The sequence below is a fragment of the Eimeria necatrix genome, genomic scaffold (assembly GCF_000499385.1).
Source record: "Eimeria necatrix Houghton genomic scaffold, Enh_scaff118, whole genome shotgun sequence".
NCBI classification, from domain to species: domain Eukaryota; phylum Apicomplexa; class Conoidasida; order Eucoccidiorida; family Eimeriidae; genus Eimeria; species Eimeria necatrix.
In genome coordinates, this window is record NW_013651957.1 from 66876 (window position 1) to 90102 (window position 23227).

At 52.0% G+C, this 23227-nt stretch overlaps 4 protein-coding genes across 4 annotated transcripts; 1 reads left to right on the top strand and 3 right to left on the bottom strand.

The window, feature by feature from the left end:
• Positions 1–983: 983 nt before the first annotated feature.
• On the top strand, positions 984–7747 carry ENH_00006460 (FAD-depdendent monooxygenase, putative; the record flags this gene model as incomplete). Its single annotated transcript, XM_013578523.1, has 10 exons — positions 984–1352; positions 1750–2052; positions 2280–3680; positions 3900–4061; positions 4653–4752; positions 5071–5133; positions 5368–5452; positions 5734–5821; positions 6054–6219; positions 6708–7747. The coding sequence occupies 10 exons, from the start codon at positions 984–986 to the stop codon at positions 7745–7747; spliced, it is 3777 nt and encodes a 1258-aa protein (XP_013433977.1).
• A 676-nt stretch (positions 7748–8423) lies between these two features.
• On the bottom strand, positions 8424–11891 carry ENH_00006470 (hypothetical protein, conserved; the record flags this gene model as incomplete). The annotated part of the gene is made up of 7 exons (XM_013578524.1): positions 8424–8614; positions 8739–8858; positions 9151–9196; positions 9873–10018; positions 10570–10666; positions 11151–11223; positions 11803–11891. 7 exons carry the CDS (start codon positions 11889–11891, stop codon positions 8424–8426), a joined length of 762 nt encoding a protein of 253 aa, XP_013433978.1.
• Positions 11892–14255: 2364 nt separating this feature from the next.
• Positions 14256–18107, bottom strand: ENH_00006480 (proline oxidase, putative; the record flags this gene model as incomplete). Its single annotated transcript, XM_013578525.1, has 6 exons — positions 14256–14566; positions 15008–15234; positions 15579–15820; positions 16163–16440; positions 16678–16929; positions 17354–18107. The coding sequence occupies 6 exons, from the start codon at positions 18105–18107 to the stop codon at positions 14256–14258; spliced, it is 2064 nt and encodes a 687-aa protein (XP_013433979.1).
• Positions 18108–21333: 3226 nt separating this feature from the next.
• Positions 21334–23227, bottom strand: ENH_00006490 (hypothetical protein; the record flags this gene model as incomplete). The annotated part of the gene is made up of 3 exons (XM_013578526.1): positions 21334–22130; positions 22281–22455; positions 22580–23227. 3 exons carry the CDS (start codon positions 23225–23227, stop codon positions 21334–21336), a joined length of 1620 nt encoding a protein of 539 aa, XP_013433980.1.

Here is a 23227-nt window from a genome sequence, read left to right on the forward strand (position 1 = left end):
GCTGTTGGGGAACTACCTAGCACTGCTTGTCTGCTTGTGTTGAGCTTCCGTCCTAAAGCAATTCTTTATTCTTTATAAAGGTGTACTTTTCTCAAACAAAACGGAAAGAAATGGCCCAGCCCCAGCTTTTATGCTTCGTCCTAGATCCCCTGGACTGCAGCAGCAACAGCTGCAGCCACAGCGGCAGCAGCAGCAACAGTAGGGCCTTGTTCTAGCCATTCGTGCTGCGCCGAGTTCGTTATACTTTTAGGAGTCCTGAAAGTATATACGTCAAAACGCATCAAACAGAAGAGATAGCAGAGGTTGCAGAGACCCACGGAAGACGTTCCGGCCTGTGGACACTGCTGGCGAGCGCTCGAGCCACCATTAGGACCAGAGGCCACCGCCGCAGCAGCTGCAGAAACGCCGACTGCATGCACGAGAAAGCGACAAGACGTTTGCGAGATATTAATGGGCTCATGAAGTAGGCACCAGAGAGGCAACGGGAGCACCTACGGCAGCAGGAGCCCCGGCAGCCTGAATAACAGCTGTAGCCGTGTGCACCAGCCATGCCCGCGATGAGGAGCTGCGTACAGTGGGCGGCCTCGGCAGCAAACCAGTAGTAGCAGCAGTGGCGGAATCAAAGGCAACAGGTTTTGTGCGCAGCTGCCAGTGGAAGGCACTCAAAGCCAGTCTGACGAATCGGTAGCAGCAGCGGCAGCGGCAGGACCAGCAGAAACAGCAGCGGAAGAAGCCACAACTGCAGTGCCTCAATGCATCGACACCCCCTTGCCTAGCCCGCTGCAGCTACACACAGGAGAGTGGCACACACCCACCGGCAGCACTAGAGCCTTCCCAGGCCTAGTTTGAGTGGGCGGAGCGCCATAGTGCCTGTTTGCCAGTTTCGGCCTGCAGTGGCATAACGAGATTATCGATAACGGCGCCACAAGAAGCTGTCGTAGCTGGGCAAGCAGCCTTAGGGACGAAGAAGAGCCACCCACAAAATGAGTAGCCAGAGCTCCTCGTTCAGTCTGCCTAGAGATGCTAGGCGAGACGTGGGAGCGGCATCCCCGCAGCAGCAACACCGGAGATCCCATGGGCAGCAGCAGCAGCAGAAGCAGCGAGGGGACAGCCACATGTCCATCCCGCCTCTGATGCGCAATGGTAGCAGCCACAGCAGCAACCCCAGCAGCGGCAGCGGCCTGCCTTTGTACACGGACGTGGTAATTGTAGGGGCTGGCCCTGCGGGTTTGACTCTTGCCTTGTCTTTGGCACTCCAAGGCGTATCCTTTGTCATTGTCGATGCAGCCCCATGCACTCCCCAGGAGAGCCGTTCGCTGACGGTGCATGCGCGGACTTTAGAGATTCTCGAGGTGTGTGGCTGCTGCTTTGGTCTAGTGAGATATTGCTGTGGCCAGCGTAATTGTGTTCCCCAGCAGCAGCTTCTGAAAGTAGTTGCTTTCTACTGCGCCTCTGAAAAGAGTAGCCTTCTCAGTGCGGGCGCTGCCACCCTGTATGAAATCTCCTCCATGAATGCTTGCAAACCAGTGGCTAGCCACTCTGCTTTATACGTAGCAGGGCAGATAGCTAGCTAGCACGCGTGCCGTGCATGCATGCACGTTGCAGATCCCTGAGGCGTCTCTTTACTAGATGGAATCACAGCCAGAAGACCAAGCAGCTAGCTGGGTAGCTTCTTGCTGGCTAGCTAGGCACGAAAGAAGGCACTCTGACACGTGTTTGGATTTAGTGTGTGTGCACGCCCGTCATTAGGACCTCGGAGTTGCGGGAAGTTTCTTGACATTGGGCCTTCTTTGCCGCGCGTTCGAGTTGTGGGTGAGCGGGCGCAAGAGCCTCTCAGTGCCCCTAAGAGACACAGAAACGGCTGCTGCGCCCGTGCGGGTTCCCACCTTGAAGGCTCTCGCCTCTTTGGCTGGCAGCTTAACTGCTTCTTCAGATGCCCCGGAAGTCAACGCAGCCTGCAGCAGCGGAAGCCCCTTTCCGTTCGCCCTCATCCTGCCACAGGCCACCACCTGCCAGATCCTGGAGAGAAGGCTCAACCAACTGGGACATGAGGTCCGCTGCTGGTGATGCTCATGCTGCTGCTGCATAGCGTTGCAGCTGCTTTTTTCCAGATTGCCGCTGAGTTGCTGCTGCTGCGCACGGTGGGCTTTTGGGTATTTTACTTGGAGATCTGTTGGGTTCCTGCAGCCTTCTGTTGCCTTTTGAGATTTTCTTCTGTAGGCACGGGTCGCTCGTTGTTATTGCATTGTCACTGCTCGTGTTTTCGCCATCTTCTGCAGGTCCACCGACCTGTTGCCGTGTGGCAAATTCAAGGATTCGATGCAGACGAACCTAGCGCGTTCCCTGTTGACCAGCGTACACAGCAACAGCAGCAACAACAGCAGCAAAAACAGCGACAGCAACGGAGCACAGAATCGACCTTGACTACGCAGGAGGATTCCGATCAGAGTTCCTTCCGCTCTCCTCATGAGGTTGCAGACGAACCGCAGGTGATAGCGGGTGCAGAACAGCGGCAGGTGCACAGACAGGAGCAACAGCCGCAACAGGAGCAGCAACAGCAGGAAGAATCTTTCTTCCCGGCCTTTACAGCTGGTGGGCACGCTTCACGGAGGGACAGCTCCAACAGCCAGTTGGGGTACCCGGTGTCTGTACACTTCGGCCACTATGTCCCACGCAATGGATCGTCATCCTTCTCAGCAACGACACCAGCATCCGTGGATGAGCCACCCGTGAGATTTGGCGTGGTGTGCTGCCGATACGTCGTGGGCTGCGACGGGCCAAGGTCTGCTGTTCGCAAGGCAGGGGGCATCTCGTTTGAACAGCGGACCAACCCTAGGTCTTTCATAGTGGCAGACTTGCAGCTTTCGCCTACACTGATGTCAGCTTGCAGCTCTACGGTATCTCCTGCACAATCTCCTGTGCTGGGTGCGTCTTCCTCCCCCACTCGGACCCCTCCAGAGTCACCTCGAGGGGAGTTCAATGGCAACCCCACGCAGGCCTTCGCAGCCAGCCCTTTCCAACTGGCAAACCGGCATCAGCAAGGGGAGGATGATGTCCCACTGACACTGTCCTCTTGGGAGCAGCAACAACAGCAACAAGAAGCGAGCAGCTGCCAGCTTCTGGGCTGCGGGGGCCTCGGAGTTCCTGTCGATGGTTTATGGGGTGAAGGGCTCCTCTCTGGCTTGGGAAAAAGACTGCATGCAGCAGCTGCTGCCGCTCTGGAGCCAGGAGAGGCAGAGAGGGCTCGGCTGATGGCCTCAGGAAGACGAACTGCTGCAGGGGATGCGGTGGAGATACACCTGACCTCAAAGGGATTTGCTGCGTGTATTCCAATGCTGAAGACTGCATCAGCGTCAGCCGTGGCCCAGGCTACAGATTTTGGGAGCCGCAAGAGCGGCAGTTACGGCGGCAGTAGAAGCTTTAGGCAGCAGCAGTTGTTGATGCACCGGCGCAGTACAAGACCCGCGGACACATCAGCATTCCGATGGAGGGTCGTTACTGAAAAGATCCCATCAATGACCGCTCTTGCCCCTAGCCATGCGATGTCGTTCACCGACTCTGCTGTCGCCCCTGCTGCTGCTGCTGCTGCGACTGCTGCTGCTGTGGCTGGGGAGAACGACACCCGGAGACAGGAGTCGCAAGCTGAGACACGCGAGGAGCTCCTGCAGCAGGTTGAGCGGGTACGTATCAGAAAGTAGCTACAGCAAGTAGGAACAGCAGCAGCGGATCACACATTAGCAGCAAATCAAGTCCTTCGCCGTCAGTAGCAAGTACATCAGAGCCCTGACTCCTGCTGATTGCAGCCCGCGCAGCGAAACATTTTCAATGCCAAGATTGTCTAGTTTTCTGGCATATGTAACTTCCTACTAGCTGCTGCTATTGATCCTACGAATGTTCAGATATTCGTGGGCTGCCGAGTGACGGAGGTTTACTGGTCCGCAGTGTACAAGTCAGCGGTTCGAATGGCTTCTGTGCTGCGTCGCAAACGGTTGCTGCTAGCCGGAGATGCGGCGCATGTTCACCCTTCAATATTGGGACAAGGAATGAATCTAGGAATGCAGGTTAGTGAATTTCTGGCTGTCCTGCCCGTTAGGTTTGGTTTGGCTTCATCTGTTTTCGGTGGTTTTTGCTGCATAGTCGTGTGTGCTTTGTCTCCCTGCCGTTTTATTCAAGGTTTTGAGTGCTTTCGATTATTTACACACGCTTTTGCACTTGGTTTTTTGGGGGACTTCGTGTGGGGCTTCCATGGGAGTTGTGCCACGCACGCTTAAGCTGTCTTGCTTGTAGTGGCAGCCCTATCGATTTCGTCTCGCTGTAACTTCCCGCTACCCTTTTGACATTTTTTCGAAGGCCTTTGTGGCATCAGAGAACAGTCTGTAGAATATAGACAAGAAACAACACAACAGCGCCAAAGATGTTGAATTCAGAACAAATTTGCGGTTTGCTAATTCAGTGCAAAGGAAAAGTGCATGAGCTCTCGTATTCATGGGATCTACACACACGCACAGAATTACTGGCGTATGCATGTTTTTAGCGATGTATATTAGTTGATGCTTTGCACTGTTTATTTGCCAGCGGTCACATAAGAGTACACCTTGAATCGGGCGGAGCAAGGGCAGTAAGCAAATGTACATGCGTCTTTGCTACTGCAGAATGCTTACAATCTGGGGTGGAAGTTAGCCCGCGTTCTTCGCCATGGTGCTTCTCCGCAGCTGCTGGACTCCTACTCGGAAGAAGCGAAACAAGCAGCAGGTATGTAGCTCCTGCGGCCAGCCATTTTTTGAGTTATTCCTGCAGCAGTAGCACCAGCAACAACCACCAGCAGATTTGCGGACAGAAAGGTGATGGAGAAATTAAGCAAGCTCACAAAAATGAGGAGGCAAACCCCACTGTGCCTCTGCACACGATCCAATTATTCAAGTAGAGGCACGCACTGTAGCCAAAATTGACTGCTGCCTCTTGCTGCTGCCGAAGGGACAGTGTAATGATTATCACAGGGTACAATACCTAGGCGTGGCGGCTTGTGCTGTCATGTTTCTAGTTCTTCTGTTGTCGCGATTTTGGTTACAGAGCAAGTCGTGGGGCTATCCGACCGTTTTTTCCAGTCTGTTCTTTCGGCCAACGGCTCCGGCGGTGAGACGCAGCCAAGGTCTTTTCTTGCTGCCAGTTCTGTACACAGACTTTTCAGGTTACGTATTCGTTTCATTCTTGCATAGCTGCGTCATTGTATTTTACAGTATTTATTCTTTTTGAACTGTGCAAGCATCACGGCTGTTGCTTGCTTTGCAAAGGCTATGCGATTTTGGCGCCACTGCTCACCCCCCATCCATGTATTTTGCGCTTTTCTTGTTCATATTATTGTTTCAGGACTTCTTTCCAGGCTTTTACTGCGCATGGGGGCTGCCGTTGCGTCTCACTTGCCGAGCGCTGCGAGGAGCTTCGGGCAGACGCTGTTGATGACTCGCATTTCTTACCCGCAACCGAGGCAAGTCAAACAGGGCATGCCTTACATCTGCGCTGTCAAATAGCTCAACTTACAAGCCACAGAGCAATTAACCAGGTGGTGCAGTTGTAGAAAATACGCTTGAATTCACTATGCTACATTTCGGTAGAAGGGACTTGCTAGCAGCTTCTCATTCAGGAAGATGCAATGCAGCTGAATAGGCTCTTAAAAGTCATGCGCTGTGTGCTGGACGCAAGTTTGGTGGATTTCTTGTTGACATTGTTTCGCAGTATTGCTTTGGGGAACGGCGATTCGTCTTTCATATCGGGACTGAAGCCTGGCTGCAGAGCCCCTGACTGCCTCGTCAAAGTTGCTCGGGTGAGCAGCGCGGTGCTTTACACGCTTTTGATATCCACGTGCATCTAGTGTTTCGTGTTATACACTGTTGCTGATGCGGAAGCCTGACACTTGCTACCGATCCCTGGCTTGCAAGTAGCACTTCAGGCGGCAGCTTTAGCAGGAATGGATCCCGTAGGGGACGCATGGTTTTATGTGTTTATTCGTGTGAAATAGTTTTCTGCTCAGCTGCGTTGTTGTTGTGTCATCGCAGTTCCCGAAGATGCATCCTCCAGATGTGGCAGACCCCGTGGCTGGTTACCTTTTCGAGCTGTTGGGCAAAGGTCGCCATCTGTTGCTGCTCCATATAATGCTTCTGCCTCCAGGAGCCAGAAAGCAAAACATATTCGGATGTGAAATAGCGGGAGCTCCCCTTGTCTGTGAGTCGCTAGCTCTCCTACGTTGAATGACGCTCGTGCTCGTGCCGTGTTGTTGATGTCGCAGTTGCCGATGCTGCTGCTATAGTGCGCCCTTCTGATGCCACTGTGTGTTATGGAATTTTTGCCTTGGCTTTGAGGTGGGCATTGGGCGCATTGGGATGTCTTGATAGCAGGTTGCTTGTCGTAGTCACTGCGGGGCCTGTCGCTGTTACTGCAGCGTGTGCAGATATATCGTCACGCATACCTGTGCAAGTGTATGTATGGTCTTACACTTTATGTGTGTATAGTGTCGCATATTGGTACTAAAAGTGTGCATGCTCGACTGTGCGTTAACATATTTAGCTGCAGAACACATATATACAACCACGCAAATGCCTCCGGCGGCGGTTTTCGTTTTCCCGTGAATCGGTGAAAGCATAATCACAGTTGAACAATCTATCATTTTGAGCGCTTTTGCTGCTATAATTGCTGCTACTGATACGCTTCAGCACGGTACAACAATGAGGCAGTAAGCACTCTGGCGCGACTTTGTCAGCTGGCAGTTCTGGCTGCAGCCAAGGGTGCTTCATCTGCGGCTCCATCTCCAGTATGTAAAGACCTCAACTCTTCGCGTTCCGGGTCATTTAATGTCTCTGCAGCAGCAGCGCAGAGCCTCCACGCTCCGTTTTCAGCAGCAGACTTCGTAGACTTCCCTGCCGGCCTCGAAACGGGTCTTGGCAGCAGCAGCTGGCGCAGGGGAGCAGGAAGCAGCGATTCAGAGACAGACGATGACAATGCATATGAGGACGGATTTTATGGAGCTGACAGTGGCAGAGATACCTCAATGGGCACTGCTAACAGTAGGCCCCTGAGTTCAAGGCGTGGTCTCGAGACACCAATGGCAGCTGCTGCTGCGGCTGAAGCGTCCGCTGAGGGTGGTGCTCCTGTTGGAGGCAGAGTCCTGCGACGCCACACGGAGTGCCCCACAGCGAGCGGTGCCTCAGCCGCAGCTACGGAGAGACAGCTGTGGGCTTCGGATTTGCGCGTTGTGTGGTGTTTCCACGGGCCCACAGCTGCTGTGCACACAACCGCCACATCAACCAGCATCACTTCAGAGATTGTGCGGGGCAACTCGCGCTGCATTCCTCCTGCCAAAAGTCGTTCGCTTCTCCAGCAGCAACAGCAGCAGGCTCGGCTTCCTTCAGGATCGCCGGTTGCGGCGGCAGCGGCATCCAACGCAAAGATCGAAGTGGAAGAGTGTCACCTTGTGGAGCGACCGCTGTTGCAACTCCTGCCACCTGCTTTGCTGCAGCAGATGCAGCAGGCGAGCAGCGGCAGCAAAGGCAGTGGAGGGTTCATCCTCATAGACTTCCTCAGTGATCTACAGAGCAAATTTGGTTTATCTCTAGCTGACCCGCACGCCTCTGACGGTGCTGAGGCCAGCTGCGGCTTCTGCCTCATCAGGCCAGATGGATATTTGGCGCATTGTGGGAAAGTTGGGGACACGAAGGCTGCCAGGGGCCTCCTCGACTACCTTATCAGGTTCTAGGACGCTCTATTGCGTGCATTTTGTGCTGCAGCTGATGCGTTGGCTGGTGCAGCTGCTACAGAACTCGCAGCAGCTGCAGCTGCTCTTAGCTGCAATCGATTCTGCAGAGCATGCATCAGATTTTGTCCCTGGTTTTCGTTTCGCCATGTCATCATCTGCTGCATCAGTGACAGCAGGATTAGCTGAGACACACTTCAGTAGTGCCAAATATGGCCGGCTTTATCTTTTCTTGCTCGGAGCGGAGCGATTTAGGGTCCGCTGCACTCTCTGCTGCACTATGAATGCCGAGTGCGGCTGCTGCGGTTTCTGTTTTCGTGGGAGTGCGCGGCAAGGCGCAACTGACCTGCGGCAACCGAGCCAGTTTTGTGTTTTTTCTACCTTTGCTCTGCCGTGGTTGTAGCATTGTTACTGTTTGGCCAATACAATACATTGTTGCAGTTGCTATAGCTCATTCCGGCCCCCGTCCCATCCCCACCCAAGGCCGAAGGCGCGCACATCCCAGCGGCCGCCAGAGGCACTGACTGCGCACACCACGGGACTGTTCTGCTCCTGCGAGGCATTAAGGAATGCTAGTGGCTGGGGGTCAGGTGCCTTGATATGCTTTCCTAAGGCCCTCTGTCAACGTAACAGTATTCAGAGCTGGCTAGCCATGTAGACAGATAGTGTTCCCAAGTCTTTAGGCACGAAAAGAGTTGTCAAATACCACCAGTTGGGGTGTACATCTCGCACGGGGTAATTTGCTTCGAGTGTGCCTCTGTTTCACCTTTGCCTGCCTACTGGTGTCTCCAACTTGGCAGTTAGAGATGCGGTCTGAGAGCGCGTGCGCGATTCGCAAGAGGCTCTGTCTATCATCTCGCGTATAGCAGCCTATCGAGACAAGCGTACAGGAAAGTCAGGGACAGTACCTGATGACACTGCAGAAGTGTGCGCGCTACAGAAAGTGAAGAAATACCTGAAGGGAACGCAGTGTTACGGCTGAGGGCAAACCCACCTGAATAAAAGGCAGCGTCACCATTTGCCGGACTGTAGGACGCCGGCTGGGGTCTTTTTGCATCATGTCGGTTACCAGTTGCCTTAACTCTGCCGAATAGACCGACGGGACGGCAGGCACCTGCGAGAACACCCGAACAGCGCCTTCAGTAGTAAAGCGGGCCCCAATAGCAGCATCAGAAGCTGCACAGATATAATTATCTGTAAGAAGGCTCCTTCATTAGAGTGCGAAAGATTATCTGCAGCTATAGCAACAGCTACTTAATGGATAGTAGACACTAAGTGTATGCCGCAGCCAGGCAAGAGAAAGTTGCTTCTTTTAAATTGATGACTTTGCTGCTGCTGTTCACTCGCTGCAGCAGCGCTGCACGTTCAATAGAATCAGAAGCTCTGAGCTGCCAAGAATGATTTACGGGAGTGCTTGAAATTGCCTTCACAAGGCTCTTTAGGTTTTGAGCCCTAAAGGGGACAGCAAGAGAACACTGCACAAAGCACCACAGACAAGCAGGATAACTTTTCCATCACTTTACGCAGAGCAACGCTCCGCTTCCATCTCGAGCTCCACTTGCTGGTGTTGTTCTTGGTGTTCCACTATTGCTGGTGTGGCGCTCCAAATAAGTAATGGGCTGCTGCTGTAGTTAAACTGCTTTTGCTGTTGCTGCGGCTCTGCTGGTGAGCGCTTTCTGTCCATCTGGAATACGTACAAGTTCATAGACAATACAGCCAAGGGACCAGACATCAGAGGGGAATGAGTATTGGTGTTGCTGCAGCAGGAGAGACAGAACGCAAGTACAGTTAGTCTCTTGGGTTGGAAATATCTGGAAGGAAAAAGAAAACAGACGTACATACACCTGGTAGGCACTAATAGACGCTTGAAAACAGGAAGCAAGGCACAGTCCACAGAAGGATGGTCGGCATATACAGCATCAAAGCTTTGCAGAAACAGTTTGGATATATGCGCACGATTAGCAGCGAGGGAACATGTCAAAGCGGCTCTCGCAGACCTTGTAGTTGCAGGCACGTATGCTTTCAATAAGCTGCAAAAGCGGAAGCTCTAGAGCAGCGGCTGACGCAGGCACTGAGTACACTGCCGTGAATGCTGCTGTCGCTTCTCTTGCCTTTGCTTTTATCGCACCTGGCACAGCTCCGGGCTAAAGTAATAAGGAGTGCCGATGGTAGTCTTTGCACAGCAGTGCGTCGAGTCCAACATTTTTGCAATACCGAAATCGCCAATCAGCAAATCATCTCTTTCATTCAGAAACAAATTCTGAGGCTTTAAGTCTGCAAGACAATCAACAGCGACAGCCGCAGCAGCAGCAGGAGAATCGAAATATGGGGCAAATGCTGGTGAAAGAGAAACGCAGGAGCGGTGCCAGGTGCCTCGTAGCAGAGGCGCAAGGTAGAATACGGAATCAGTGAGGCACGCATCCGTGCAGGACAGTTGAAGGAAGGTCAGGGCAAGGGGCAGCAGACAAATGTGACGAAAAGAAGAAAGAACAGTATACCTCTGTGCAGTATGTGCCTTTCGTGAAGATGCTTGAGCCCAAGGAGAGCCTGGGCCAGCCACAACACAATCTGGCCCTCTTGAAATCTTTCATTACGCTTTCGGTGGCGCTGAATTCGCTTGTGCATATCCCCTCCTAACCAGCGGCAGCAACGAGAACAAACCTCTAAGCACGCATAATATAGGATGGAGGCTCAGTCACCGTTGAATGGGCCGGAGAAACATGAGAGATTGACATGGCGTCATACCTCTTAGAGATTACGGCAGAAAGAGGAAGGGCAGAAGGCAAAGAGGGGCAAATGTGAGGTAGGAACAAAAAGAAGCCTACCGGCACAATGCTCCATTATTATGCAAAGTTGGTCCTCTAAAATATAGCTCCGGCGATAGCGCACGATAAAGGGGTGAGGAGGGATGCTTGCGAAAACCTAAAAGGCGAATAAAAGGAAAAGAAGAAGCAGGCAGACAAACAAAGCTTGCGGGCACTTGTTGGATTGGCCACGGGAAAAAAGACCACAACGATCAGCAACCGCAGCGACGGGAGCCGAAGCATAAAGTACCACGTACACAAAGAAATAAAGGCCTTACTGACAAAAATTTGTGATCCAGAAGATGCAACCGTTGGAGCGAGAAAAATATACGTGGACATATATATATAATGTAGAAAGGAGGGAAAATGGTAACGCGAGACTGGACGACGCGCAACAACGCTCAAAAGCAGCAGCAGAGGAAATTTTATATTTATTGGCGTTGCACTTCGCAAACGCATCATTTGACGAAAGGAAAGGCAGCAGAGAAAAGGTTTCGAGACGCCTGTTCGGCAAACAGTAGTTACGCGTCGTTAGCCCTCATTCAGCTACTTATCACATAAGCTGTGTCAGACTGCATTTATTCGTTTGCCTAATGTTGTACCCTTGCCTCATTTAGGGTTTCTTCTCTGTCCACTGCGTCCATACCCGACATGTCTATTGACTTCAACACAAGCCTGCGCATACACCTCAAAAGCACAGCCACTAACTTTCTTGGCCCTTGTCTATCTTTCTTCGCTTTGCCTCCACGGCTTGTCCATACGTTTTCATTTCCGTCTTCCTGCTGCACATCTCTACTTTTTCGTCGGTTTGTGTTTGGCAGTTGCCTCTCTGCCTGTGCCATTCTGTCCCTCTGCACGCATTTCTCTCATGTCTCTCTGTTATTTTATCTTTTTGTATACTTCCTTTCGCTTCTCTAATTTCCGGTCAGTCTGGTTTTGCTTTTGGTGTCTTCTTGTGTCTGCGAGGCCCTTCCGTAAAAGCCTTTAGACCATTACAAGTGTATAATTGACGGCAGTGGCCGTAGGGCAAAGGCGAGCGAAGAGACATATACAAGAGGGGCCGGTACATAGTGCAGCAAATGCACTAAACATTCTGCTGCGTCAAAATGAGCGTTTCTCTGCTTCTGCTCGTAGAGTGTGTGCACCTTCTGCTCCAGCTGCAGTTGCTGCTGCAGCTGCAGTCTCCGCTGGTTCCCACACATGCTGCTTGCCTATACCTGTGGTATACGCATAATGCAGAGCTCTATGCCTCACTTGGTTCCATCTCCTCCCTTCTCCATCACTAGAAACGCCTTCCCGAATGAGCCCGAACCCAATAACGTCACCTTCTTGTAGATCGGCATCTTCGCTGCCACTGTCGGCCCCGCCAAAGCCCTCTGGGATCCGCTTGGGCAATGGGAACAGATCCCAGAGGGCCTAGTCCTATTTTCGCTCCTATTTCTGCTGTGGCTTGAGCTGCCTGTCTCAGCTGCATCCCCAGCTGCTGCTGCCGTCGCTGCTCATCGGGACCTTTTCGGCGACACATTCAAGAAGCATAGGTAGCATACTTTTGCTTGGACACTTATTTTACGTATAGTAGAATTGTGGCTGCGCACCACTTGAAGTGCTGGCGTTCTGATGCCTGCCTAGCACTGAAGGGTCTGGCGGCCAGGCAACGAACTCGCCGCAGCAATTCGCATGAAATTGGCAGTGGAAATGGGGGAATAAGCACGTTATTTCTTTATTTACTAAAATAATATTGACTAGTTGTCAGCTTCAGTAAACGGTCTTCAGTCGAGGCTGTTTTTAGGTGTCGGCTTCTGGAGCGGGGCCACCACTGCGTGTTGGACAGTGACCTGCAGTCCAATGGACTGCTCGGGGCTTAATTTCCAGCGTTTCCTCCCACTCTGAAAGCACAGGACGCTTAAGGCTGATAATGCTCAGTTATTTGTTTACATCACCTTGAATTAACTTTTAATTCGTTACATATGGTGGCAACGCCGCACTAACTTGCTCATAACGGCCGCTGAATCGGCTGCCCACGCACGCAAAAGGCGTGCCTCTGCCTCCATTTCTGTTGGTCTATATCTCTGCTATCTTTGCCTTTTAAAAACAAAGATTCAACTTGGCCCCTAATTCTTGGAGGGATTCTTCACTTATCCTTTGCTGCTACACCCAGTTTAACAGCTTGACTGTTCTCCCTCCAGCTCCACCACAACGGCTACTGCAGTACCCCTTTTCAACTGAAACAGTGGTTGCCGAGTAGCAGAAAAGCTACAATATATCTGCCTGAGAGGTGCATCACTGCATAACTCCAACTGGTTGCTCATAGAAGTCCTCATTCAGTCAGTAGTGTTATGCGGCCTACCGCCACTGCAGTACCTTTCTAGCTTGCGCACAGCGTCAAACGTAAATAATGAGCATATTATATAAAAGCGCGTATTGGGCAAAAGTAAAAAGAGCACAAAAGGGCCAATTTTTGTCCAGCATCCAGTTAGCTTTTCAGTTGCAGTGAGCAGCTGCACTTCTCTATCTTCGGTACACAGCATACAAACGGACGTTGTGAGCTGTGTCGGCCTACTATGTCGGCTAAAATGTGCAGTTCATATGCACCTTCTCCTCAATATTTTCTTGTCGTTCCCCGGGAGTGCTTTACTTCCCCTTTTCGATAGCTTCAGTTAAGTAACCCCGTGGGAAGCAATACGTGATTGAGCTTTTGTAAGGGTGAGGCAAAAAGTGGACCACCTTTACAGGTAGTCTTTCAGTGCCTCCGCACAGCAGCTCAGAGGATTATTCCCTAGACGTGGTACACGAGGCGTGCTACCGCCCACTTGACAATGGCAACAGCGAATTCTCCCCTAAATCGAATGCGGGGAGGCGAGGGTCCCCGTTTGACGTTTCGCTCCCCAGCAAGTGCTCTGCAGCTTTAATGCCTTTTTACCAGAAAATGATACACGCCTATGCCGTCATGCCGGCTTAAGCACGGAATCAACATTCAATTAGCAAGCTCTTGATGCACGGAATCAACATTCGATTAGCAAGCTCTTGACTCCGTTTTCGAATGTACAGTGCCACGCGCTTGCTTGCCGAAGTCACTGTCTCGCCACCACAGCCATTAGTGGAATCAGTGAAGCGTTAAATAGCATCTTATAGAGTTCCCCTGCCCTTAAAATCTTTTTGGCGCATGTGTAAGTGCAGTGCGCGTGGGGTATGCCTACGCCGGGCGCCAATAACTGAACGAAAAAAATGTTTCAGGGCCAAAGCTGTTGGAATATTGAGGAATGGAACCCACGAAAACTGCCGAGTAGCCTTTGTTTCCTCTTCCCAATTGTTGCAAGGCGGTGGTGCATGTACGCACATATGCACATCGCATATATAATGGTGCGTGCATATGCACGTGTATTCACGAGTTGTACTCATTCTCCGGACTGTACCATTGCACCACGCAGATATGCAAATAGCGTGCAAGACTATGCTGCACACCATATTGTTACTGCCGTCGGCCCAACGCCGCAGCTTGGATGCTTCTTCAGTGCATGCATATGCATAAACGAAACAGCTGGATGCATGCTTCCCAGTTTGCCTTTTTTGGTACACGTATGGAAAGGGTTTGTGTTCTTACAGCTGTTGGAAACCGTTCCGAACCGCCTCCAAGCACTAAACCCCAAGCTGCATGCCGACAAAACCATAAATGCAAGTTAGCAACACCATAACATAGCCCATAGGTCTTATTTGCGTCCTAGAACTCTCCTCGTGATTTCATGGCAAAGATATCGGACTTCATTTTGGGCGCCTCCAAGCATGCCAGTGTTTTCTTGTGCTCTGCGGAGAAGGTAGGGAATAGTATCTTCCACGGGTCCAAAGGGCACATATTTGTATACATCAAAACCTGCAGAAGACAGACCCTGAGAAAGCGCATCCCCCATGCCATACAGCTGGCCAAACGCCACCTTCCGAGATGATCCGTCAGCCTCGATAGCAGCCCCACCACCTCTCAGCAAGCTCGCAGCCAGTTCTAAAGAACGCGCGTTGTGGGACGCTGCAATAACAGCGCCAGAAGCAGCACGGTAAGCAGAAACAGAGATTGCGCAAGACAGACGGGGAAGCACAGGCAAGCTCCAGCTGCTAGCGAAAGACCGCTTCGTGCAGAACAGCTCCGTGTGCCGCAGAAGCCATTTACGCTTTTTCGATGCGCTTTCTTGATATTAGTATGAGCGAGTAAAAGTCTGAATTGTCGTTTAGTCCAGAAAACACTAATACCAAAATCCATTTCTCCCTTCACAAGCAACGGAAAAAAGGCACCAAACGACCAAAACGACGGACACAGAGGCAGGTAGGGAGAAGACACAAAAGAGCGCGGGGAATTTAGAAGATAAAACTAGGATAGGAGGAGAAAAGAAAGGCAAAAAAGCAATCGGCTCAGCAAAGTTTCTTTCAAGGTAAGGACCGGAAGGGGCGATACCAGGTGGGGACGCCTCACCTATGAAAGCATAAACTTGGTCCAAATTCCGCAGTAGGAACTGAAGGCACGCGTCGAAGCTCTTGTGTGTACCTTCAATGCAGCTGAATACCTGCAGGGGCTGCCCCGTTTCCGATGCTACTTTGATCTCTTGGCAGACATAGGCGCCCCGCACCAACTTGACCGATAAGGCAAATCCGAAAATATTAGATAACTCCAGATCACGCTCTAGACGGTCTCTTGTATCTCTGCATGCACAGTATAGAAAAAACTGAGGCCATCACAAGAGGCAAGCGCCTGCAGAAACTGCTGCTGAGCGCTCATGGTGGTCCCTGGTGCCACCGCTACCCAGGTGATGTCGCCGCTATTGCCGCCACAGGGTGCGCTGCAGTTGCATAACTGATTTACGTGCGTCTACAGCTGGATTCACGATGAGGCGACAGAGACAGTGTGTTCCCTATGCTCGCCAGCTACAGCAACAGAGGCAGCAACAACAAAACTTAGAAGAACAGCAGCAAGAAAAGCTGAAGTAGTAGCAGCATCCACAAAAACAGCAGCAACACAAATAGGGGCGGCTGTAGAAGTTGCTGACGTGAGATAGGCTTGGTAAGTGTTTACAATCAGTGGTCTCTCCAAATTATATTTCTTTTGCGCCTGGACAGTTAGGAGATGAATGAATGCTTGCAAGGTGCTCTGCTCCGCATCCACCAACAGCATGGTCGGCTTCTGCTGCTGCTGCTGCTGCTGCTGTGCGGCGTATTCGCAGACTGAAAAAAAGCGTGAGCAAATATCTTCGTAGACCAGCAAGTCTTCAGCACTCAATGTCGGCAAGACCTAAGGCCAGACAACAAACGAAATTTGCTAAAAATGCGTCCCCCTAGCGCTTCCCGCTTCAACATAATTTGGAAAACCCGAGTCATAACCTATGCAATAGGCTCAATAATCTTTGCTAAGCACATTGAATAGATCAAGACTTCAGCGAGGTCTCAATGAGGCAGGACGGCTTTTGGTGTAGGTTTTGAGATCTGACAGCTGTGTGTGCCTCTCTTTCTTACTGCCAAAATGCCGCACGAGATAAGTGCAGTGTATTATATATTACTAAATAATGTGTTATCTAGCTGCATCTTCCAGTACTGCTGTTAATCGCATAAACAATTAAGAGGGTGGCAATCTCACCTTCTTTAGGCATTGCAAAGGGCCATCATGGCCGGCCGCGTCGGGAGTGACCCTGTGGCTCCACTGAAAGTATGACACTGTCTTCTTCTCCCCAGGGCTGCTGCTGCTGCTGCTGCTTCTGCCTCCTGGCTGTTTCAGCAATTCCTTGAAAAGCAACTCTGCCTCAAGAGCCCCCACTCCTTCAGCTGTCAATGCGGAGATAAATCGATCTTCCGAAACTTCCGCTGCTCCTAACTGCTTCGGATAGGGCCTGCCGTTAGTCGCTACGGCCTCTATGCCTACGAAATGGCAACAGATGCAGAAGTTGACTCATAAGAGAGTCTTTGGGATGCGCAGCAGTAATAAAAACAACGACAGCAGCGACCTAGCAGCATCAGCCGGCGGCAGAAGCACTAGCAAATGCAACGGAAGAAACAGGAACAGAAACGCCTGGAACGACAGAAGCAGAAGCAAGAAAAGTGTCAACAGAAACAAAAGAGTAGGTTTCAGTGGGGGCAGCAAGACCTTCAATGCACCTGCAATTTTTGCGAAGAGCTTGTCTATTTGCAGCACCAGAGAGTTGGAAAGGAACATTGGTTCTGTGGGCCCGAAAGCTGTGACCTTCGTTGCAACAAATCCTTCCCCCCTCCCTCCTGCTAAACGTATTATTTCTTTTGTGATTTTCACGGCAGTGGTGAACTTGTGGCTCTCGTCTTCAGTGCGCACAGCAGCACCCGGCACGCCAGGTAGCCGCTGCTCTGCAGCATAGTCCAATATGGCTCCCAAGTCTGATGAACATAAGACAGCCGATCAAAATATAGAAATAGGAGGAATATAAATGACAAAAGGGAGATAAAAAGGGGGGGAAAGAAACACAGAGCAGAGCCGAAACCCAGGAATACACATACATGAAGAGTAAAAGATGAGATGAAGGACATTGGTAGGGCAAGCTTACAATGCAGGGCTAGAAAGCAAACAAACACAAAAAAGAGCAAAGGTACAGAGAAACAATGACAAGGGAATAAGAGACCAAATAAGTGAAAGCTGGCAAGAACAAATGCGGACAGAGTGGCGAATAAAGCGAATAGAAGGAAATCAATGGGCCAGCCTTAACAGCCCACTAACCAAATAAACAAGAAAAGGAACGACTATGAAAAAAAGGATTGACAGGTTAGCCAACAACTGGACCACTGATACAGAAAGCTTTCTCACTTCTGTGCTTGAGTTTGTCCAGGGTTTGTATAACCTCTTCCAAAGCTTCTCCTCCGCAGAAGACTTTAAAGAAAGAAAATCTAATGAAAGCAAAGACCGCGCGGCTTCCAAAGATGCGGCAAGAAAAATTCAACAGGGACTCCCAGTTGTCAACCAGCCAACGGTGCCGGCACAAACTAAACACAAACAGGGAACGCAACAAATCACTCATGCTGTACAAACGCAAGGCTGCTGCTCCCGCTGCATCCCCTGTTAATACAAGCTGCTGCAGCTGCTGCTTCTGCTGCTGCCGTTGGTTTGGCGGCGCCCGAGGAGTTGGCGACGGTGGCTGATGGGACTCTTCCTGGAGCTTCTGCTGCGGTTGGGCCTGCTGTCGCTGCTGCGTCGGGGTGAAAACAAGTTTCTGATCAACTCCAGACGCAAATCCGCGACTGCAGGGCCAGCGGCTTGCTGCAATTGCTGCTGCTGGTGTTGCCACATGGTTTACTGCTGCTGTTGCTGCTCTGGCACCTGCCGCTGCTACGCCTGTGTAGGCAAACCTGAAAGCCCCAAATGGCTGACCCACATTCCTGCATTCTTTGAGCTCTGCTGCAGAAGCAAAGACAGGCTTGCCGTATGTGTGGCCTGCGTAACAAAGAGCCCGAATTCCTGTCGCGTTGCCTCTAAGCGCTCTTGCTGCTTGCGTTGTTGCTGTTGCTGCTACTTCTGTTGCTTTGGCCAGCCTCCTTGAGACGCAGCAGGGAATGAAGGCCATAATCAAAGCAGAATATATGAACTCAGAGACCACTAGAAACAAAAGTTCAACTGATTTGTAAACTGAACAGCTCCGCAAAGGGGGTGTTCTTGGAGTGTCCCGAAGGTGACCACTGGCGCCACCGGTACTTCGCTGCTGCTGCTGCTGCCGTTGCAGAACCTCTGTCTCCCTTTATATATACGTTTTACTGGGAATTATTATTATTTCCTATCTATGCAGTTACTCGGCGAAGTATTCACAGGCGCTTGTTAGGTAGTTTTCTGCGGTTCGGTTACGTATTGCTGTTGAGGCACTCACATCGAGCCAGGTCACGACATTGCACACACACATGCCGGCTTGCCTCTTCCTCCGTAGATCTTTGTCGAATTCTGCCTTTAAATTATTTTCATTTATTTTATTTAATCGAAGACGGATTGGGACATTAACAGGAGCCGTTACACCGCAGTCGCTACGTGCGGTGTGTGTCACTGCGGCAGAACATAACGCTTCTTCTAATCTGTCGCTTTGAACGAACTTTCTTATATTGGCTTCTGTGCAATAACTGCATTCTGCTTAATTTGGTACGACCTGATTCACAAATTTTGAGCTGCAACTTGTTTGCTGGCTTGTTCCTTACATTTCGCACCATGAGTGGCTTGAAGAATAGGGTGGCTGTATCTTCGTATTTGCTCGTTCTTTTTAATTTTTAAGTTGCGCATATTCCTTTCAAGCTAGGCCTTTGTTGTCTTTTTCACTACTTGCAGAGGCTATCCCGCTGAGAGTTTTATTCTACTGCTAGGGCTTTTGAGACAGTCCACAGCTCGAATTTGAATGGAGATACACAGGGCCCTATTTGGTTAGAATTTTTTTCTTTTTCGAGTGCATAAACTTTTCGAATGGTCCGGAATCAGCAATAGATATTAAGTGCCACACTGGGCTGGTGCTGCGCCGGCTGCGTTTCCAGGCCAGGCCATCTTCACTTCAGGAGAAAAGCCCAAGCACTTCCTATGCAGAAAAGTTGCATTATCATTAAAAGAGCTGTTCAATTGTTGAGGATTAATGCTGCTTTGGGGCCCAGCGGTGGGTTAATAACCCTTACTGCTTGCGAGTCCGCTGCACAGGCTGATTAGCCCGAACAAAAAATGCTTTTTTTGTCTATTTTATGTCCTCCTCAGCTGTTTTTTCTCGAAGTTTTTCTCTATTTTGCACTTCAAAATCCAGTGCAGCCACTGAGTCCCATTTGCACAGTCAAATTCAGTGGCACTGTGTCGGCCCGTGTTTCTGCTGCAGTGGCAGACGCATTGAGAAAAGACTAATTGGACCTAGGTGTCTGTACACCTTATTTGCTGCTACAAATTGAATATGAAATTGCCTTCAAATGCCTGCACACCGAAGCGCCTTTGCGAGTTTTTCAGTGTGCATAAAACTGCCAAAAAAGCAGCAACAAAAAGCAGCTTTCATGCCTCACTTTGCTGCTGGCAGGCACAGCTCATGTCCGGCGGCGCTCCTTCTGTGTGCTGCTGCAGGCCATATGAACGAGTGCACTTGAGCGGGTTTGAACTGAAAGTTTGTAGCTGCTTTACGTGCACAGATCTGCTCAGGGTGGAGGCAGCAAAGGCGGGCTCGTGTTTACTTTGAAAAGCTCCTAGAGATGTGTTGCATTGAAAGTAAAGCAGCTGGAGTGCAAAGGGAAGAAACAGAAGCCGAAACAAAGCAGGATGTGGGGCCCAAAATTTCGCCGAAGTTGTTAGCAATTCTAATGAGACATTCCTGTTGCTGCTGCTGCTGCTGTTGCTGCTGCTGTGTTGGCTCTGCCAATCGTAAGACAGGCTGCAGCAGTTGGCTGGGGGCAGGAGGCGTTCGCCACGTTTTTAGCCTGTGAATGGTTTTAAAATATTAATTAACATGTTTTATTTATTCAAATCAGTTATTAAGGGGAAATATTAGATCAAAGCAGCGCTGTTGAGGGGCCCAGGGGGCCCCCCTACACGTCGTGCGTGTCTCATGCTGCTCTTCTTTGTCCCTCTTTTGTCCATTTTAAAAGCAAATCACGAAATTTATTATTTAATTTAATTTCCTCGAGCAGAAAGCCCGTAACTAGCTGTAGCGGTTGTTCTGCCGCCTTTGCTTCATGTGTGACTTGAGGAGCTGTAGATCTTTCAGAACGTGAAACCAGCAGCAGCAGCGGCAGCAGCAGCAGCAAGGACAGAAGCAACAGCACCAGAAGAAGCAGCAACAAAGGTAGCAGTTCCAAGCCAAGTGGAAGGCCCCAAGATGGGGCCTGCTGCTCAGCGGCGCCCTCAGAAGGGCAGCGGCTTCGAGTCTGCAGCGGCTGCTTCTCCTGCTGCTGCTGCAGCAGCAGCAGCAGAACCTCTAGTGCTGCGGCAGCGCGTAGGGTTCACCGAAATGTCCTTCGTTTACTTCCCTGGCTCGGAGAAAGCCCGGGGAATCGCCCTTGGGCCGGCCGCGTGGCTGTTGGTGATTGTGCTGCTGCTGCTGCTGCTGGGACTCCTGCGGCTGTTTTCGGGGCCTGAGAGTGCTGCAGCTGCAGCAGCAGCAGAGTGACAAGCAGCAAAGTTGTCGGCACTGCTGCTGCTGATGCTGGCTTCATACCCTGCGTGGCTACAGCAGCAGAAGGCGAACCACAGCAGCTCTACCATTTGCTGCTTCTGGGTCCGTAGCTGGAGCATTGGAAGCAACAGAAGCCTCCGCAGCAGCAGTAGCAGCAGCAGCAGCGGCTGCTGCTGCTGCTGATGGAAACGTTTCGATTTGCCTGAGGGCCTCGAGAACAGCTGAGCGGCTACAGAGGCCCTCTACAGCCGGCTCTACTCCGCTTGGACGGAAACAGCAGCAGCAGCAAAAGCTGCAGCAGCAGCAGCAGAAGCCTCTGCTGCTTCGATGCAGTTACTGGGTGGCCAATGTTTTTGCTTTTTTCTTTAGTCCTTCGTCTCATAGGACGACAGCCAAACGCAAAATCAAAAAACCATTTACGCCTTTCGAAGCAGCAGCAGCAACAGCAGCAACTGCTGCTGCTGCTCCAGTCTAGCTGACACTGCACTTGCAACGGCACGCTGAAGCTGCTTCCGCTGCGGAACCTTATATGTTGCTGCGCTGCTGCTGCTGCTGCTGCAGCTTCCCTACAGCCGGAGCAGCAGCAACTGAGCCTGCTGCAGCTGCTGTTGCTGCATCGCCTTCTGCGGCAGCAGCTACGCGAGCAGCTTGAGCTGCAGCAGCAAGAGAAGGCAATTCACTGCTCCTCTGCCGCAGCCAGCTGGCGTGCACTATCTGCTGCAGCAGCAGGCGCCACTGCTGCAGCAACTGCTGCGCCCCACGGCGACACAGCAGCTCGCTGGAGGCGGCTTTCGGCAACTGCAAAGGGAGCTGCAGCAGCAGAAGCAGCAGCAGAAGCAGCAGCAGAAGCAGCAGCAGCGCGTACTGAACGCACATAACGTATAGAAGGAGCTGTACATACAGCCCTAATGGCCGGCGCCACTCTTTGGGCTCCTCTTTGCTGCTGCACTGCTTCCCCAACCAGCGTCACCCCAGCTGAAGCAGCAGCAGCAGCTGCTGCTGCTGCAGCAGCTGCTGCTGTCGCTGCTGCATCTTCCGTTGCTGCTGGGCCAAACACGTCGCGCTCTGCGCGTATTTTGTGCTGATTGGCCACTTCTGGAATGGACTTGAGAACACCGTCTGCAGCAGCAGCCCTTGCTGCTGCTGCTGCTGGGTGCATGGAAAGAACTGTACTGTGTGGGCGCACTGCCGCTGCAGCAGCTGCTGCTGAAGCAACCGCCCCTGCAGCAACCGGCTGCTGCTGTGCTTGCTGCTTCTGCTGCAGCCTTGAGAGGGGGTCGGACGACGCAGCAGTTTGCTGCTGCTGATGCAGCTGATTGCGACAGTGCTGCTGCCGCAGCAGCCGCACACCTAGGTCAGCAGCACTGGCTGCTGCTATTTGCTGCTGCTGCTGTACCACCACGCCCCAGAGGTGCAGCAGCAGTCTTTCTAAGGCGACCGCGCCGGAGCAAAAAGGTGCACCATTTGTCACAGCTGCAGCAGCAGCAGCAGCAGCAGCAACGGCACAGCGCAGCGATATATCAAAACTACCGAACTCTGCAAGCAGCAGCTAAGGCCGCAGCACAGACACATGCAGTCACAGCTGCAGCAGCAGAGACAGCAGCTCGTAGAGTTGCTGCTTACCTGCGTTCCAGCCGGAGAGAGGCGCACCCTCTGCAAGTAGACGGCCTAGCTTCGCCAGTTTGCTGCTGCTGTGTGCTGCTGCTGCTGCTGCTGCTGCTGCTGCCGAGCGGAGGCAGGAGAGGGTCTGGAGCTCATGCCGCACAAGGGCCACAGCGAGCGCTGCCTCAACCTGCTGCTGCAGCAAAGACACAAGCACCCAGCACATCTCACTAGCGACTAGCAGCAAAACAGGGCGTCGATGGTGCACCTGGTGTTCCCGCTGCTGCTACTACTGCTGCTGCTGCTGCAGTGTCACTCACATATGCTGCTTCTGCCCGTGCGCTTGAGGATGCTTCGCCTCCCCAGAAGTCCGCCCACACGCACCCATTGCTGCAGCCCCTTGCGCCACTTTGGGGGCGCTCCCGCCCTGCAATTACGCAGCAACGGCTGCTGCTGCAGCTGCTGCTGCTGCAGCTGCTGCAGCTTGCTGCAGAGCCTCCTGCGGTGTACAAACGCCGAAATTCCGCGAGCAGCAGCTGACATCCCCGGTGCTTCCTGCGGCAGCTACAGCCAAAACATGGAGCAGGCGTGGCTTCCACCAGCTCGCCTGCGGCTGTGCTGCTGCTCTTGCTGCTGCTGCTGCTGCTGCCGCCTAACTGTAGCAGTAAGGAGGCCTCAATGAGAGGGCTCCGCAGCGCGGAAGTCGGCAAGAACAAAACTGGTTGCCAAAACAGCGCATGCCTGTTGCTGCTGGGCTGCTGCTGCATGCGCTGCTGAGGCATCTGCTGCTGCCGCTGCTGCTGCTGCTGCTGCTGCATCTGCTGCTGCATCTGCTGCTGCTGCTGCTTCTGCTGCTGCTGCTGCTGCTGCATCTGCTGCTGCTGCTGCTTCTGCTGCTGCTGCTGCTGCTGCTGCTGCTGCTGCTGCTGCTGCTGCTGCTGCTGCATCTGCTGCTGCTGCTGCTGCAT